Raw genomic sequence first — 18,897 nt, 5'->3', positions numbered from 1 at the left:
GTGCTGTGCGCTGGCGACGCATCCGGGGTGTGCCCTGCCTCCAGCAGCCCCCATGAATGAACGAATGAATGATGAATGAATGAAACGTGGTTTTCCATCAAGCCCTGAATGTAAATTTAAAGATTTTAATTTTGAACACAGACACGTAATTTAAGACACAATTGAGTAACTATATTTGATATTTGTTGTGTTAATACGAATAAATCTGTACATGAACTTTTACTTACACAACGAAAGCTTTTCTTCGTAAATGGAATATATTAAAGGGATAATCAATAGATTACAGCTTCGATCGGAATAAACATCCATTCCTTCATTTACTCCTTAAAACTATCAATTAAAAGATCAGGAAAATGATTCTCGATCAACGGAGCCCAAACTTTGTGAGCTGATGAGGTCATCACAGTGATGTCATCAGAGAGATAACACATCAAAGAGAACTCATCCTCCTGTGTTGCTCCCTCGTCCGTCCTTCATGTCTCTGAAGTCCACCGAGTCCAGACAGGAAGTCCGTTTGATCGTGTCCAACTGACGGCGCAGAGGATGAAACTGATCACCTCCTGATATCCCATCAATAACCTGCCGATCATTCAGGTCAGCCGGCTAATGAAGAAACTCACCCGAAGAACAATCTGACTCCGACTCGCTTTGGCCTCATGAAGCTCCGCCCCCGCCCTCAGGCGTCTACCAGACCTCGCAGCGCGTCCCCGTGTTCATCGGCGTCCCGTCGGAACACTGGAAGTGGCGGCTGAAGTCCGGCGAGTTGGCGAGCGTGCCGATGACCCTGAACCGGGGCGGGCTATGGGGGTCTGTCACAAGGCCCTCGTGAGCGCTCTCTGGTGTTCGGACGGAACACCACACCTGAAAAACAAAAACAGCTGCGGCGAATTAATAGGTGTAAAACTCCCAGCATGCACCAGTCTGGAACGGAAGCCACCACTTCCCCAGAAACAGAGATGGCCCAGCACAGATCCTTGCGGAACGCCGTTCCATCAGTCAGTCTCACCTGAGCAAATCCCACGAAGAAGAGCTGATCGTTGGTCAGGTTGACAGCAGGAAGTGTCGTCTCCTCGCCGTTCCTCCGGACCCACGAGCGATAGGCCTGAACGGGAGGAGACGCGGTCTAGGGGAGACCGGGACAGGAAGTTCTGCCTCTGGCCCCCATACTAACGTGGTCTAAGGGGAGACCGGGACAGGAAGCTCTGCCTCTGGCCCCCATACTAACGTGGTCTAAGGGGAGACCGGGACAGGAAGCTCCGCCTCTGGCCCCCATACTAACGTGGTCTAAGGGGAGACCGGGACAGGAAGTTCTGCCTCTGACCCCCATACTAACGTGGTCTAGGGGAGACCGGGACAGGAAGTTCTGCCTCTGACCCCCATACTAACGTGGTCTAAGGGGAGACCGGGACAGGAAGTTCTGCCTCTGGCCCCCACACTAACGTGGTCTAAGGGGAGACCGGGACAGGAAGTTCTGCCTCTGACCCCCATACTAACGTGGTCTAGGGGAGACCGGGACAGGAAGTTCTGCCTCTGACCCCCATACTAACGTGGTCTAAGGGGAGACCGGGACAGGAAGTTCTGCCTCTGGCCCCCACACTAACGTGGTCTAAGGGGAGACCGGGACAGGAAGTTCTGCCTCTGGCCCCCACACTAACGTGGTCTAAGGGGAGACCGGGACAGGAAGTTCTGCCTCTGACCCCCATACTAAAGTGGTCTAGGGGAGACCGGGACAGGAAGCTCTGCCTCTGACCCCCATACTAACGTGGTCTAGGGGAGACCGGGACAGGAAGTTCTGCCTCTGACCCCCATACTAACGTGGTCTAGGGGAGACCGGGACAGGAAGCTCTGCCTCTGACCCCCATACTAACGTGGTCTAGGGGAGACCGGGACAGGAAGCTCTGCCTCTGACCCCCATACTAACGTGGTCTAGGGGAGACCGGGACAGGAAGTTCTGCCTCTGGCCCCCATACTAACGTGGTCTAGGGGAGACCGGGACAGGAAGTTCTGCCTCTGGCCCCCATACTAACGTGGTCTAGGGGAGACCGGGACAGGAAGCTCTGCCTCTGGCCCCCATACTAACGTGGTCTAGGGGAGACCGGGACAGGAAGTTCTGCCTCTGGCCCCCATACTAACGTGGTCTAGGGGAGACCGGGACAGGAAGCTCTGCCTCTGACCCCCATACTAACGTGGTCTAGGGGAGACCGGGACAGGAAGTTCTGCCTCTGGCCCCCATACTAACGTGGTCTAGGGGAGACCGGGACAGGAAGCTCTGCCTCTGACCCCCATACTAACGTGGTCTAAGGGGAGACCGGGACAGGAAGTTCTGCCTCTGGCCCCCATACTAACGTGGTCTAGGGGAGACCGGGACAGGAAGCTCTGCCTCTGGCCCCCATACTAACGTGGTCTAGGGGAGACCGGGACAGGAAGTTCTGCCTCTGGCCCCCATACTAACGTGGTCTAAGGGGAGACCGGGACAGGAAGCTCTGCCTCTGACCCCCATACTAACGTGGTCTAGGGGAGACCGGGACAGGAAGTTCTGCCTCTGGCCCCCATACTAACGTGGTCTAAGGGGAGACCGGGACAGGAAGCTCTGCCTCTGACCCCCATACTAACGTGGTAAGCCGCCTTCAGCCCCCCGTTGTCTGCAATGTTCTCTCCCAGCGTCTGCTTTCCGTTGACGTGTTCCCCGTTGGCATGGAAACGGCTGTACTGATCCACCATGCATTCTGTCCGCTCACGGAACGCCTCCAGGGACGAGTTCTGCCACCACGGCCTCAAGTTGCCCTCTTTGTCGTACTCACGGCCTGATGGCGGGAAGGAGTTCCACTTTCACCCGTGCTAGCCGCTAGCCGCTACATGCTAGGGCCCGTCCCCTCAGCAGAGGTGGGACCAGAACGTGCGATCGGAGATCCAGACTCACCCTGATCATCGAAGGCGTGCGTGAGTTCGTGGCCCATCACCACCCCGATCCCACCGAAGTTCAGCGCCCTGTTAGCACAGCGAGACGGAACGGTTTGAGCAAACAGCCTGCTGGAGACAAGTATTAGTACTATTAATAAATAAAGCTAATAAAGTAGCATGAAGGAATCTCAGCATGTGTACCAATCAGGACCAGGGTAGTCTAAAACCCTCCCACCGCCCCCTGGAGCCTGATTTAGCACTTAACGTGCTAAGCTAATCGAACTGGTTGGACAGGTGTAACAGCAGACAGGTGGACAGACTTGGGGTGATCGTGGGCGTAGAAAGGAGCCTGCAGGATCCCAGCAGGGAAGACGATGCCGTTCTTAGTGGGCATGTAGTAGGCGTTAACGGTAGGAGGAGTCATGCTCCACCTGGAGGAGGAGACAAGGACAGGAGTTACTTTAACGGCCTCAACCACCAGCTCAGAGTGAGTCCGGTCCTGGAGCCAGAACCAGTGCTGGACTGGACCCGCCTGTTCTTTGGGTTGGTGCATGTCTGGTTTTTGAGTCCATCTAATTAGCATCCGCCTGACAAACGGCGAGCTCCTTCTCCAATAAGACGATCCCGGGTCCAGACGATCCCGGGTCCAGACGAACCCGGGTCCAGACGAACCCGTCGGTCCAGACGGCGGTCGAATGACATTCGTTAAGACAAGAGCTGAACCATCAGACTTCCCTTACGACATCGTGAATCTGTGGTTTAAAAGCTGCTAAAAGGAACCAATGAAAACGTGAAGCTACCCGACCAAACGGAGGAGCTGTGCTAATAGAATCGAAAGTCGTTCATCGAAAAAGGTACCGGCACACTCCCAGTAGACTTCCTGTTAGCATCGAGCTACTCAATCACAAAGCATGGGATGGAACGACTGCCGGAACAAACAAACGTTTGGGTTTGTGTCCCTGAGAAACACTCAGCAGCTAACGTTAGCACACATGTAGCAACCGCAGCTAACGTTAGCACACATGTAGCAACCGCAGCTAACGTTAGCACACCAGCGTTCAGGTCTGACGCTACCATTAAATGTTAAATGTTAGAAATTGAAAGGATGATTGATAATATAAATGATTTATGGCACAGAATGTTCTGATTGGTTCCGTGAGCTCAAACTCTGAGCCGGGTTCTGAGGACACGAGACGTGCGCGTGTTACTGGGCCGGGTTCTGAGGACACGAGACGTGTGCGTGTAACTGGGCCGGGTTCTGAGGACACGAGACGTGTGCGTGTTACTGGGCCGGGTTCTGAGGACACGAGACGTGCGCGTGTAACTGGGCCGGGTTCTGAGGACACGAGACGTGTGTGTGTCACTGGGCCGGGTTCTGAGGACACGAGACGTGTGTGTGTCACTGGGCCGGGTTCTGAGGACACGAGACGTGTGTGTGTCACTGGGCCGGGTTCTGAGGACACGAGACGTGTGTGTGTCACTGGGCCGGGTTCTGAGGACACGAGACGTGCGCGTGTTACTGGGCCGGGTTCTGAGGACACGAGACGTGTGTGTGTCACTGGTCTTCATCTTTATTACTGGTCTTTGTTGGGAGTCTTCCTCAGCTGGTCGGCCATCACTCGGGATGAGAAGTTGAAGAAGTTCAACATGTTCTGGAAGAAGCTGTCGTCTGATACCTCGTACTGAAACACAACAGTTAGAGGGCTTTACCAGCAGGGGGCAGCAGGGCGTTACCTGTCCCGCCTGAGTGGAGGTGAAGCTGTGACTCACCCCGTCGTAAACGTCATCCAGCTCTTTGGGCTCCAGGATGAATTCTGGGAAACCGATCATATCGTAGATCCCGTCTGCCTGGTGAGGAGCAATCAGAGACAGTTGGACCAATCAGAACCTCCGCCTACCTGTCTGTCTGCCCACCTGTCTGCCCACCTGTCTGCGTACCTTGTCTTTGGCGGCCTGTCTCGTCTGCTCGTCCATCCAGCTGAGTTTATCCAGAGATTCTTTAAACGCTGAACGGATCTCATTGATCATCTGCTCTGCCTGGACGAGACGAGACCCAATCAGATCCGGGATCCACCTGAACCAATCACACGATCACGATCCCCGCCGTGACTCACAATCTCTTTGCTGTGTTTGTCGAAGGTCGCCTTAACGAACAGCGAGCCCAAGGCGAAGCCCAGCGTGTCATCTGTGTCCTCGATACACGTCTGCCAGCGGGGGGCGCAGGCCTGCAACCGAGCAGAACCAGAACCTGAACCAGAACCAGATCGCTGGCTTCCATTAAAACCAGACATAACCAGCTGCCCCAGAACAACCTCCAGGGAAGCCATGCCAGCCCAGTAGAACCAGAACCACCCGATGACACCACACCCACTTTATACAGAATCACACCTAACCCTAACCACCAGGGGGCAGTCAAGGTGCACCCCATGTTTGGGAAGAACCATTTTTACAGAACCCATTACAGACAGTAAGAAGAAATGTTCAAAACCAGTCCAATTCCATCGGCAAACTGGGAACCACTGGAGGTGGGCGGATTACCAGCTGCTGCAGTGACAGAGATCACTGGATCAGAACCAGAACAACGCAGCGTTTGGACCATGCAGTACCTTCTTTGTCCCGTAGAGACTCTCTCTCAGCTTGTCCTGAGCGTTCTCAAAGCGCTGGTCCAAACTGGCCTCGGTCTTCTGAACCAACGTCCACATCATGTAGTTGTTCAGCAGACTGGGAAGAGAGAGGGACGGCTGGTCGGACTGGGAGACACGTCCCGGCCCGTCCAGAGTGGGTCCTGACCTGCGGTCTGTTTTGTTGATGAGCTCGGACACCTGCTGCAGGTACTCTCTGGCGTACAGGACGACGGGCTCGGTGTCGTTGAGCTCCAGAGGGGACAGAGAGGACAGCAGGTAGTCCAACCAGTCCACAGCCGGAGACAGGAGCTGAAACACGGACAAAGACAAGCTGCTGGAGACAGACGGAGGGACATAACCGAAGTACTCCTCAGTGTGGGAGCAGACTGCACCGCCCGAGGGGGACGCGCCGACAGAAGACGGTTCCTGTTTGTCGGGTTGGCTGACAGCACGAGGTCCTGATGCCGTCTAACGCAGCTCGTAGCAGCTAGCAGCAGTTAGCAGCTGTTAGCAGTAGCTAGCAGTAGCTAGCAGCAGCTCGTAGCAGCTAGCAGCAGCTAGCAGGAAAGTTTTAATACTCATGTTCCAAGCAGGAGACGAGAATAGCTTTTAATTAAAAACACTGTCCACATGTCCCGATGTCTTTAATGCCCTAAACGACTTTTAACCTCTTGGCTCTCCACTGCCCCCTTGTGATTTGTCAGTGTAAGGACCCAGCAGCGTGCTGTTTGTTCAGTGTAAATAAAGTTATTTTTGAAATAACACGTTGCAGAGTTCTGACCTTCCTCACACATTTGGACCTGCAGGAGACAGACAAAGACTTTTCTCTTATTTTAAGCCATTTATGTTTTAAAACTGAAACAGACGATGCGTTAAAGTGACCCGTGAACGAGAGACGACTGGGATGACCTGTAGGGGGCGCTCCACTCCACAGACCAGGAACAGACGATGCGTTAAAGTGACTCGTCAACGCGGGAGACGACTGGGGTGACCTGTAGGGGGCGCTCCACTCCACAGACCAGGAACAGACGATGCGTTAAAGTGACTCGTCAACGCGGGAGACGACTGGGGTGACCTGTAGGGGGCGCTCCACTCCACAGACCAGGAACAGACGATGCGTTAAAGTGACTCGTCAACGCGGGAGACGACTGGGGTGACCTGTAGGGGGCGCTCCACTCCACAGACCAGGAACAGACGATGCGTTAAAGTGACTCGTCAACGCGGGAGACGACCGGGGTGGCCTGTAGGGGGCGCTCCACTCCACAGACCAGGAACAGACGATGCGTTAAAGTGACTCGTCAACGCGGGAGACGACTGGGGTGGCCTGTAGGGGGCGCTCCACTCCACAGACCAGGAACAGACGATGCGTTAAAGTGACTCGTCAACGCGGGAGATGACCGGGGTGACCTGTAGGGGGCGCTCCACTCCACAGACGTCACCTCGCTTAACATATATGGTTTCAGGAAAAGGTCACGTCATGTTTATGTAAAAACCTGTTTTCTAACCACGAAGATGCAGGCACATAGCAACAAGCCCCGTGGCACCCGTTGCCATGGTGACCCCAGAAGCATCTGCTGCAGCCGTTGGCGTTCTCAGCCTCACCTGTAATTCCGCTATGGTGACCTTGTGGTAGATCTTCTCCTCGTCCCGCCGTTGGTCCAGAGGGACGGTGATGTTGGCCAGGGCCGTCTCAAACTCCAGGATCTGCTGCATGTGCTGCCGCGTGGCGGTCCTCTCGCCACCGAGCAGCGCGCCCAGCTCCACCATGTAGTCCAGGTAGGCCACCAGCACCTGGAGGGGACGCCTCAGTTCTTCCATCTGGTCAGAAATAACTGCGCCGATTATCCTCACCTTCTCATTGGCCGTCTTGTTGAGGTAATAATCCCTGGATGGCAGGGAAAGCCCCGATTGGTCCACCTGAAGGGTGGGAGAACAGGTATGAGACATGTTTAAACAGTCTTGGGTTCTAGTTCTGTCTGGTCCCGGATCACCTGAATGATGTTTGAATTGGAGTTTTTGGGATCAGCACTGACTCCAACGCTGAAGAAAGGCTGAGCTCTGTACGGACCGGAGACCACCTTCAGAACCTCCATAAAGTTCTCCTTCTCCCAGGGACCGGTCAGGCTCCAGCCACCGATCTACAGGTAGAACCAGCTCAGGTGTTCACGTCAGAACAGATGACAGCAGCAGGCATCAAACGCTCCGCCCGTTTGCTGATGACGCTCTGCTTTATGTTTGAGATGATCTCTGAGCCCCTTACAGCACCTGTACCCTCTGGTCCCAGGTGTCCGTCCCATGTACCAGCTGCAGGGGATGAGTGAAGCGGTTGCCATGGTGGTTACCTTGGCGATGAGGTCTACGAGAGGCTGAGCGGCCAGTTCCTCGATCCGCTGTGTGTTGAGACAGGACAGGTAGTAGGACTGGGTCTTCCTCTCCGCCTCACTGCTGCCGTTAAACGTCCCGTTCTCTGGAAGACAAGACCTCAGCACAGAACCTGATCCACCCTCCGGAACCTGAACCAGACAGGGTCCGCTGTCTCTCCACCCGTCTTACCCAGCAGGTGTTTGAGCAGAGCCTGGTTCTGTTCCCAGATGTTGTTGAAGGTGGACCAGTGGGACCGTCCGTCGGGCAGCGGGTTCTTCCTGATCCAGCCTCCGCAGGCGAACTGGTAGAAGTCTTGACACGGGTCGGCGCCGCGGTCCATGGCCTCCACCATCTGGCTGGCCACCGTGATGCACGCCTCAGACAGGCAGAGGCCACGGCTGCTGTCTGCAAAGCATCATGGGACATGACACCGAAGACCCCCACCAGGTGTCTGTACAGGTCATCGGCGGAGGTGAGAAAGGAACGAGAGGAGGAACGCTAAACAGAGGAAGCGACAGAATCAGACAAGGATGCAGGAAAAGGAAAGAAGGAGACAGGTAGGCAGCGTAGATCTAACTACAGCTAACATCAGCACGTTAGCACCTACCACTACAGCTAACATCAGCACGTTAGCACCTACCACTACAGCTAACATCAGCACGTTAGCACCTACCACTACAGCTAACATCAGCACGTTAGCACCTACCACTACAGCTAACATCAGCACGTTAGCGCCTACCACTACAGCTAACATCAGCACGTTAGCACCTACCACTACAGCTAACATCAGCACGTTAGCACCTACCACTACAGCTAACATCAGCACGTTAGCACCTACCACTACAGCTAACATCAGCACGTTAGCGCCTACCACTACAGCTAACATCAGCACGTTAGCACCTACCACTACAGCTAACGTCAGCACGTTAGCACCTACCACTACAGCTAACATCAGCACGTTAGCGCCTACCACTACAGCTAACATCAGCACGTTAGCACCTACCACTACAGCTAACATCAGCACGTTAGCACCTACCACTACAGCTAGCATCAGCACGTTAGCTCCTACCACTACAGCTAACATCAGCACGTTAGCGCCTACCACTACAGCTAACATCAGCACGTTAGCACCTACCACTACAGCTAACATCAGCACGTTAGCGCCTACCACTACAGCTAACTATAGCACGTTAGCGCCTACCACTACAGCTAACATCAGCACGTTAGCACCTACCACTACAGCTAACATCAGCACGTTAGCGCCTACCACTACAGCTAACATCAGCACGTTAGCACCTACCACTACAGCTAACATCAGCACGTTAGCACCTACCACTACAGCTAACATCAGCACGTTAGCGCCTACCACTACAGCTAACTATAGCACGTTAGCGCCTACCACTATAGCTAACATCAGCACGTTAGCACCTACCACTACAGCTAACATCAGCACGTTAGCGCCTACCACTACAGCTAACATCAGCACGTTAGCACCTACCACTACAGCTAACATCAGCACGTTAGCGCCTACCACTACAGCTAACATCAGCACGTTAGCACCTACCACTACAGCTAACATCAGCACGTTAGCGCCTACCACTACAGCTAACATCAGCACGTTAGCGCCTACCACTACAGCTAACATCAGCACGTTAGCACCTACCACCACAGCTAACTATAGCACGTTAGCGCCTACCACTACAGCTAACATCAACACATTAGCACCCACCACTACAGCTAACATCAGCACGTTAGCACCTACCACTACAGCTAACATCAGCACGTTAGCACTTACCACTACAGCTAACATCAGCACGTTAGCACCTACCACTACAGCTAACATCAGCACGTTAGCACCTACCACTACAGCTAACTATAGCACGTTAGCACCTACCACTACAGCTAACATCAGCACGTTAGCACCTACCACTACAGCTAACTATAGCACATTAGCACCTACCACTACAGCTAACATCAGCACGTTAGCGCCTACCACTACAGCTAACATCAGCACGTTAGCGCCTACCACTACAGCTAACATCAGCACGTTAGCTCCTACCACTACAGCTAACATCAGCACGTTAGCACCTACCACTACAGCTAACTATAGCACGTTAGCACCTACCACTACAGCTAACATCAGCACGTTAGCACCTACCACTACAGCTAACTATAGCACGTTAGCACCTACCACTACAGCTAACATCAGCACGAAAAGTGAATAGTGCCCCCAGCCCAACAGGAAGGGCAGGAGTAATTAAAGAATGGAGGGCTCAGTGGCAAGAAAGAGGAGAGGAGAGGAGAGGAAAGGGGAGGGGAGGGGAGGGGCAGGAAGGAAATGGGAGCTTGAGAAGGATGTGTGGGAGTAAATAAAGGGAAGACCAGGAGGCGGGGGGGGGAGGAAAGAAGATGTCGATAGTTTAACGTATCGATGGCCTGACCTGAACCGAATCCTAGTCCCAGGACCAGCAGACAGGCCAGCAGGGCCAAGAGGGCAGCTACCAGCAGGACCGACAGGAGAACCTCCAGCCGGGTCCTCCTGCCTAGAATGTCCACACCTCGTTTCCTGAAACCCAACTGAAAGAGACAGAGGGAGCAGATTATCGTCCCAACATTCATTCAGAACCCCCCCTTCAGAACCCACCCACTGGATCTCAAGGCAAGAACATTCCAGGAGATTCCAGGAGTTTGATGGCCCAGAAACCAGATCCCAAAGTTGAAGGCTGGATCTATGCAGGCCTCATGCTATCAGACCTAAGACCAGAATCCTGGGAAGGGAGGCCCAGGAAGCATTGACCTCTAACCTCAAGTTCTGGTTCTTCAAGTCTGCATGTTCTTCCTGAATCTGCTGGATGTTCCCGATTCCTCCACAAAAAACATGCAAGGTGAACTGGTGGCTAAAATGTCACCTGTCCAGAGTGAGCCCCGCCCACTGCCCGGCATCAGCCAGTCAGTGACTCTGCAGAGGTTCTCCTGATCATGTGACTGGAAAATGATGCATTTGTGTGACATCACGTCAGACCCTGATATTGCTAGGCTAAACATCACGTTCTTGCTAGCGGCATGCTAACTGAACCCACACAACAGAGCGTGTGAAGACGTCCCGGGACATCGCTCGTCCTCCCTCGCTTTGGCTAAGACGTCCCGGGACATCGCTCGTCCTCCCTCGCTTTGGCTAAGACGTCCCGGGACATCGCTCGTCCTCCCTCGCTTTGGCTAAGACGTCCCGGGACATCGCTCGTCCTCCCTCGCTTTGGCTAAGACGTCCCGGGACATCGCTCGTCCTCCCTCGCCTTGGCTAAGACGTCCCGGGACATCGCTCGTCCTCCCTCGCTTTGGCTAAGACGTCCCGGGACATCGCTCGTCCTCCCTCGCTTTGGCTAAGACGTCCCGGGACATCGCTCGTCCTCCCTCGCTTTGGCTAAGACGTCCCGGGACATCGCTCGTCCTCCCTCGCTTTATGGACGGTGGCCCCCTTTGAGCTGGCGCACCAAATGTCCTGAGATTTAAATCTGAACGCGAGGACATCAGCCAACTGCAGTTGGACAAGCACGGAGGTCACCGAGCCTCCTTTCTGCCCTCGGCTACTTCTGTCTGTCTGTCCGTTTGGTGTGTGGTGCCTTCACTGACCTCCACACCGTCAGGAGAAGAGACCGCCTCAGCCGGAGCCTCGGACCTTTCCTCCTCAAACGTAGTTTGCTTGTAGCTGGACATCTGTAGAATGAGACAGGTAGACAGGTAGACGCGTTGTTAGCGGCGACGCTAACGCAGAAGCTAACCTGCAGGGCAGGAACGGTCTCCCGCCCACTCTGAACTGGGATGGACTCCAGTCCCTCCCCATCAACAAGGGGACAAAAGACGTCCAGGAATACGTTCCTGTAGCAGAGATAAACATGTTCCTTTCAAGGATTGTTCGACATTCAACCTGCCGCCTCTGGTGACCTCTGACCTTTCCTTGCTCTTCAGAGATGTGATTATTATCAACTGTGTGTTTAAATCAAAGCAATAAATAACAATCAAATGTAGAATGATGCAAAATAATCATGATTTATCTGGACCCGAAGGAGCTGCAGAACATTTATGTTGAGGTTCTAGTGCTGGTTTGGGTTCAGAGGTTCCATTTAACAACAAATACCATAAGAACAGACATGGATGCTAACATGCTAACATTCTGATAGTCAGGCTAACGCTTAATCTGGACATTTAGCTGCGTTCTGCTCATAGAACTGGATCTGGACCGTAGACGGGGATCAGAACCACGCAGGGACGCATGGCTAGCTGTTAGCATGGTTAGCATGACCTCCGTCTCCGCTCCCTGTCAGACTGATGTCTTCGGCGACCCCCCATCACCGTTCGCTGGCTCGAGGATCCGATGGAGACGTCAGACCAGATCTGAATGCAGATCCTGATGGACCTACGGTACCTCCACGGAGGGGGCCAGGGGGGGGGTCGGGGTTCCGCTGAGTGACGCCCCAGCTTTAATGTCGTTTTCAGAAGCCTCCTGGTCTCCGTATCAGACCTGACCTGGACCCGGGACCCGGGACCCGAGGCTTCCTGTCCTTCCTGGACTCCATCACTGAACCCTCTCTCTCTCCCAATTTGTTGTCACTGTCCCTCGTCCGGTTCTGTTCTCTTTAATTGATGACGCACGTAGAGGGGGGCGAGCGAGGTTGCCATGGAGACGGCATTAGATAATGTGTGTGAACCATGTTCTGCTCTGGTGGACCTCAGAGCAGCTTACGTAACGTCTGTCTTTTGTCCTCTCGCAGTCTCCGCTCGTCCACAACGAGACGACAGGTTAGCCTAGCTTAGCACAAAGACGATCCCAGGAGGTTACACCTTTGACAGGTTGCCATGGAGATTCCACACAGAATCACTCTGACTGGCAGGTGGGATCACGCCTACATCAGTCGAGGGGGACAAAATGTCCTCCAACGACTCCAGTGAAAATAGCACCTGAGAAAAACCACCTGTCTGCGCGTGCAGTAACCCACAGGTTGTCTCCATAGCAACCGCTGACCCCAAATGTAAACACCTCCCCCATCCCCCCACGCAGCCTTCTACCCACCTGATCAGGTGAGCCCTTTCGGAAGCCCTCCTGGATCCAAATCCAGATCTGGATCTAGAAAATGATAAAAGGAAGTGGATCTGCCCAATCGGGGCCTGTCCTTCTGGAAAGGTGCACAGAACTCCGCCCAACATTTAAGACGAAGCAGCAGCTGGACGGAGGAAGCCAGACCGCCGCCAAAGCGATCAGGAAGTAGTTCCAGACCAGAGGAGCGCTGACGCTGATTAGCTCGGGAAGCTAACGGGTCTCAATGGATCAGAACCATTTGTCCTTAACGTCCCACAGAAGCTTTGGAGGCTACGTGAACACCGTCCCCTAATGTCAGCTTCCTGGAGCATGTTGCTGCTGGGCAGGGCGGATTCTTCAGGGCTGGGGGGGTCCTGGAACCGCGTCTTCTTGCTGGGGTGCATCCCGGTCCAGAGGGCTGGGGGGGGGGGTCCTGGAACCGCGTCTTCTTGGTGACCATTAGCTTAGCAGCTTCATTATGGTGGCCATTAGCTTAGCAGCTAGCAGCTTCATTATGGTGGCCATTAGCTTAGCAGCTAGCAGCTTCATTATGGTGACCATTAGCTTAGCAGCTAGCAGCTTCATTATGGTGACCATTAGCTTAGCAGCTAGCAGCTTCATTATGGTGACCATTAGCTTAGCAGCTAGCATGGCAGCAGGTCAGACAGGAAACAGAACATTTACTGCAGTGTCAGAGAATGTCCTTTTATGTCACTTCCTGCATCGACTGCTTGAGCACACCAGGTGTGCCGCTCTAAACACCTCGCCAGGTTGGGGCGGGACTTCCTGTTGCATTGCTCAAACACACTGGCAGCAGCGGAGATGCATAGAAGTTACACTAAAAACAATCATGGAATCTGTGACGTTTGTAAAGGGGCGTGGCGACCTGGTGAGGTCATGCAGCTGAGCCTGAAATCATTTAAATACTAAACTGAAGTCTTCAGAATAAATGCTGAATTCACTGATCTGCCTGTTTGATCCGTGACGTCATCAGGCGCGCGCGCACACACACACACACCTGTCCGCTGCATGCGGACCGGCCTACTAATCGATACGACAGCCTATCAATCAGTGATGGGGAGCTGATTGGAATCAGGTCGCAGAGAGAACATACCGCTGCGCGTGGGCGTCGCATCACGCGTCTGTGCGCGTGTGCGTTGCGGTTACGTGTATGTTTTCCGCGCGCGCTCGTGCACTCACGGTGTTCCGGAGGTCCTGCAGGGCGACGCTCATCCTGGAGGTCCGTCCGCCCATCCTCCCCGTCCGTCCTCCTCTGTCCTCTGTCCGCGTGTCCTCCTCCTGTGTGTCCGCCCGTCTGTCCTGCAGCGTTTTCGCTTCTTTCGCAGACCCCGCCCACCATCCAACCAGCCTCTTCCTCTCACAAACAAACACACCCCGAGACAGAGGTTCTGACGTCATTCACACGGTCCACGTCACCTCCTCCGGGATCCAACGTTCTGTTGTTGCAGCCGGAAGACGGGAGGATGATGAAGATCCTCCTCCTCCTCCTCTGCTTTCTACCATGTTGAGTTCAATTTCATTGAACAAAGAATAAAATGTTAAATGATTCATAAACAGACGATAAACGGGGGGGGGGGGGGGGGGCGGTTCCAGTCCATCAGGAGGAGGATTACTGAATAATGAAGCAGGTGCTGATGGGATCGTGGTTTTAAACTGGTTCAACCGGAAGGAGCAATGAGGAACTTTACACGGAGCTATCCTGTTGTTACCATGACAACATGAATCAGGATCAGAAGGTGTTTATTGTCAGTGACGGTTCACAGGAATGTTTCTCGGTGAAGTCGTGCTTCATGTAACAGTAATACAAGTACACACACATCACAAAACAGCAGCAGGAGTGGATACACAGATGTGTATTAGCAGCAGCAAAACTAGCGTAATCACGCAGTGCAACGAGAACAGTACAAGTGATCAGGAGACAGAATTAATCAATGTTCCTCACAGCCGAGGGGAAGAAGCTGTTCTTGTGGCGGGAGGTTCTGGTCCGGATGGACCGGAACCTCCTGCCTGAGGGGAGAGGGTCAAAGGGTCGGCTGTGATCCGACCTGCAGGTCCTGGAGCGACGGCAGCTCGCAGCCAATCACCTTCTCCGCAGCACGAACAATGCGCTGCAGTCTGTGTCTGTCCCTGGTGGGGGCGCCAGCGTACCACACGGTGATGATAGTTTATTTATCTGTAAATGTTTGTGTTTATTATAGTTTATTTAGCTGTAAATGTTTGTGTTTATTATAGTTTATTTATCTGTAAATGTTTGTGTTTATTATAGTTTATTTATCTGTAAATGTTTGTGTGTATTATAGTTTATTTATCTGTAAATGTTTGTGTTTATTATAGTGTATTTATCTGTAAATGTTTGTGTGTATTATAGTTTATTTAGCTGTAAATGTTTGTGTGTATTATAGTTTATTTAGCTGTAAATGTTTGTGTTTATTATAGTTTATTTATCTGTAAATGTTTGTGTTTATTATAGTTTATTTAGCTGTAAATGTTTGTGTTTATTATAGTGTATTTATCTGTAAATGTTTGTGTGTATTATAGTTTATTTAGCTGTAAATGTTTGTGTTTATTATAGTTTATTTATCTGTAAATGTTTGTGTTTATTATAGTTTATTTAGCTGTAAATGTTTGTGTTTATTATAGTGTATTTATCTGTAAATGTTTGTGTTTATTATAGTTTATTTAGCTGTAAATGTTTGTGTTTATTATAGTGTATTTATCTGTAAATGTTTGTGTTTATTATAGTTTATTTAGCTGTAAATGTTTGTGTTTATTATAGTGTATTTATCTGTAAATGTTTGTGTGTATTATAGTTTATTTAGCTGTAAATGTTTGTGTTTATGATAGTTTATTTAGCTGTAAATGTTTGTGTTTATTATAGTTTATTTATCTGTAAATGTTTGTGATTATTATACGTAGTTTATTTAGCTGTAAATGTTTGTGTTTATTATAGTGTATTTATCTGTAAATGTTTGTGTTTATTATAGTTTATTTAGCTGTGAATGTTTGTGTTTATTATAGTTTATTTATCTGTAAATGTTTGTGTTTATTATAGTGTATTTATCTGTAAATGTTTGTGTTTATGATAGTTTATTTAGCTGTAAATGTTTGTGTTTATTATAGTGTATTTAGCTGTAAATGTTTGTGTTTATTATAGTGTATTTATCTGTAAATGTTTGTGTTTATGATAGTTTATTTAGCTGTAAATGTTTGTGTTTATTATAGTTTATTTAGCTGTAAATGTTTGTGTTTATTATAGTTTATTTAGCTGTAAATGTTTGTGTTTATTATAGTTTATTTAGCTGTAAATGTTTGTGTGTATTATAGTTTATTTAGCTGTAAATGTTTGTGTTTATGATAGTTTATTTAGCTGTAAATGTTTGTGTTTATTATAGTGTATTTATCTGTAAATGTTTGTGTTTATTAGAGTTTATTTAGCTGTAAATGTTTGTGTGTATTATAGTTTATTTAGCTGTAAATGTTTGTGTTTATGATAGTTTATTTAGCTGTAAATGTTTGTGTTTATTATAGTTTATTTAGCTGTAAATGTTTGTGTGTATTATAGTTTATTTAGCTGTAAATGTTTGTGTTTATTATAGTTTATTTAGCTGTAAATGTTTGTGTTTATTATAGTTTATTTAGCTGTATGGATTCTATTTGATTGTATTTGTTTACTGAATACTTTACTACTCACTAAAAAAAGAATTAAAGTTCTAGTAAACATGAAGATAAACCTTATCAATAACGTCATCATTTATAGACGATCAATTAATGAATTTGATCTGCGATCAAACGCTGATGTGTCCTGCTTCACAATGACGTGAAGTGTTGACTAACACCGCCCCCTTCCGGCCGCGGCAACACATGAAACCGACACCACAGTCATCGTGGGCAGGCGCGGTACTGCACGTTACCAGGGTAACCGGTAAGGTGACTTTTTAACACGCACTACAACGTTCTTCTTCTTCTTCTTCTTCTTCTTCTCATGCAGGAGACACGGGGACAGTGGACACACTCCGCCTGTCCGTCCGTCCGGGTCGCCGAGGCAACGTCTCAGCAGGGATCTCCAGAAACCTCCAGCGAGGCGTGAACAAGACCCCGAGTGTCCCGTGTCCCGTGTCCTCAGTGTCCCGTGTTCTGAGACCAGGAAGACCCTGGTCCAGAGACATGTCAACCAAGACAGTCCACTCCTCGTTAGCCTTCATTATCTAACCCGCTCCTCCTCCTCCTCCTCCTCCTCCTCCAGCAACAGTCAGGAACAAACATTTGTCTCAAACAGACTTTATTTAAATCAACAATTAGAAATAGTCTCATCCAGTTTACATTGAGAAAGGTTCGCGTCTGATGAAGGAGCTGAGGATGAGGAGGCTCTCAGCAGGAGGTGAAGGTTTTCCAGAAGAAGTTCTTGCAGCCGGCCTTACTCTCCCGGGGGCCCGGGGGCCCGCCGGCGGCTCGTTCCAGGTCTGCGCGGACCTCTTTGGGTCCTCCTTCAGCCGGAGGGCGGAGCTCCTCGTTCTCCTCCTGCAGCTCCTCGTTCTCCTCCTGCAGGAGGTCGGCCAGCAGCAGGTCGGCCAGCGTGGAGCGAGCCGCGTCCTGAAACGAGTTGAGGTGGGGACGGGTTGCTTTGATCCCTTTGATTGTTTGTTTATCACGTTTTAATCGATGCTGGAAGCTGATCCGGGTTCAGTGGACAGCGATTATCAATAATCGATCTGAATCCTGGACGGACTGAAACGCGTCTTAACCCCGGGTTTTGTCCAGGCTCTCTTATTGGACATCAAAGCAGCTGAACCAGTGTGATCAATAAAAGCTCCTTCAGTTCCCTTCCTGTTTATTGATTACAATCAGAAGGGGGGGGCTGATCAGGAACAGAAACGGCCACCTGGCTGTCTACCTGTCTGTGTGTCTCTATAGCGGTACCTGTCTCTGTCACCCCTATCTCTACCTGTCGGTCTCCGTCTGGACCGTGTCTTCCTGTCTACCTGTCCGGTTCTACCTGTCTGTCTCTGTCTGGACCGTGTCTTCCTGTCTACCTGTCCGGTTCTACCTGTCTGTCTCTGTCTGGACCGTGTCTTCCTGTCTACCTGTCTACCTGTCCGGTTCTACCTGTCTGTCTCTGTCTACCTGTCTGTGTGTCTCTATAGCGGTACCTGTCTCTGTCACCCCTATCTCTACCTGTCGGTCTCCGTCTGGACCGTGTCTTCCTGTCTACCTGTCCGGTTCTACCTGTCTGTCTCTGTCTGGACCGTGTCTTCCTGTCTACCTGTCCGGTTCTACCTGTCTGTCTCCGTCTGGACCGTGTCTTCCTGTCTACCTGTCCGGTTCTACCTGTCTGTCTCTGTCTGGACCGTGTCTTCCTGTCTACCTGTCCGGTTCTACCTGTCTGTCTCTGTCTGGACCGTGTCTTCCTGTCTACCTGTCCGGTTCTACCTGTCTGTCTCTGTCTGGACCGTGTCTTCCTGTCTACCTGTCCGGTTCTACCTGTCTGTCTCTGTCTGGACCGTGTCTTCCTGTCTACCTGTCCGGTTCTACCTGTCTGGAGCCCAGCAGCCGGTCCCGGTGCAGCACCAGGCGGAGTTTGGAGTCTCTCTGAGCGTCGGAGGAGCAGCTGATGGAGGCGGTGAGGAGGAGCAGGAGGAGGAGGCGCGGGGAGGAGAACATCTTCCTGTCTGCCAGTCTCGGTGTCTTCAGGTCTTCTGCGTCTGTCCCGCCCGAGCGTCTCTTATACACCCCGTTGACGTCACTGGAGATGAAGAGCGTGTGTGAGTGATGATGATGATGATGATGTTTCCACCGCCTCCGCTTTAGTGAAATGACCCGTTTTCAAACGGCTTCCTGCTGATCGGCTGTTACACAGGATCAGGTCCGATCGATCGCTGGCCGAGGTTCCATACTCGTATTGATCATGTTGGACGT

General features: G+C 51.3%; 2 protein-coding genes across 2 annotated transcripts; both read right to left on the bottom strand.

The window, feature by feature from the left end:
- Window positions 1-141: 141 nt before the first annotated feature.
- Window positions 142-14,217, bottom strand: ece2b (endothelin converting enzyme 2b). Its single transcript, XM_068745088.1, has 20 exons — window positions 14,164-14,217; window positions 11,520-11,603; window positions 10,331-10,466; window positions 8,079-8,294; window positions 7,868-7,992; window positions 7,517-7,663; window positions 7,377-7,442; window positions 7,128-7,316; window positions 5,692-5,834; window positions 5,508-5,622; window positions 5,016-5,126; window positions 4,840-4,938; window positions 4,672-4,749; window positions 4,480-4,583; window positions 3,222-3,332; window positions 2,921-2,988; window positions 2,614-2,804; window positions 1,007-1,102; window positions 621-861; window positions 142-528 (listed from the first exon to the last, which is right to left on the bottom strand). Exons 1-19 carry the CDS (start codon window positions 14,215-14,217, stop codon window positions 685-687), a joined length of 2,310 nt encoding a protein of 769 aa, XP_068601189.1. The 3' UTR covers window positions 142-528; window positions 621-684.
- Window positions 14,218-17,352: 3,135 nt separating this feature from the next.
- Window positions 17,353-18,642, bottom strand: sst1.1 (somatostatin 1, tandem duplicate 1). The gene is made up of 2 exons (XM_068745443.1): window positions 18,514-18,642; window positions 17,353-17,574 (listed from the first exon to the last, which is right to left on the bottom strand). Exons 1-2 carry the CDS (start codon window positions 18,640-18,642, stop codon window positions 17,353-17,355), a joined length of 351 nt encoding a protein of 116 aa, XP_068601544.1.
- Window positions 18,643-18,897: the final 255 nt, after the last annotated feature.

This window comes from Brachionichthys hirsutus, chromosome 11 (genome assembly GCF_040956055.1).
Source record: "Brachionichthys hirsutus isolate HB-005 chromosome 11, CSIRO-AGI_Bhir_v1, whole genome shotgun sequence".
Classification (NCBI taxonomy): domain Eukaryota; kingdom Metazoa; phylum Chordata; class Actinopteri; order Lophiiformes; family Brachionichthyidae; genus Brachionichthys; species Brachionichthys hirsutus.
This window is presented reverse-complemented; position numbering and strand designations above follow the sequence as displayed.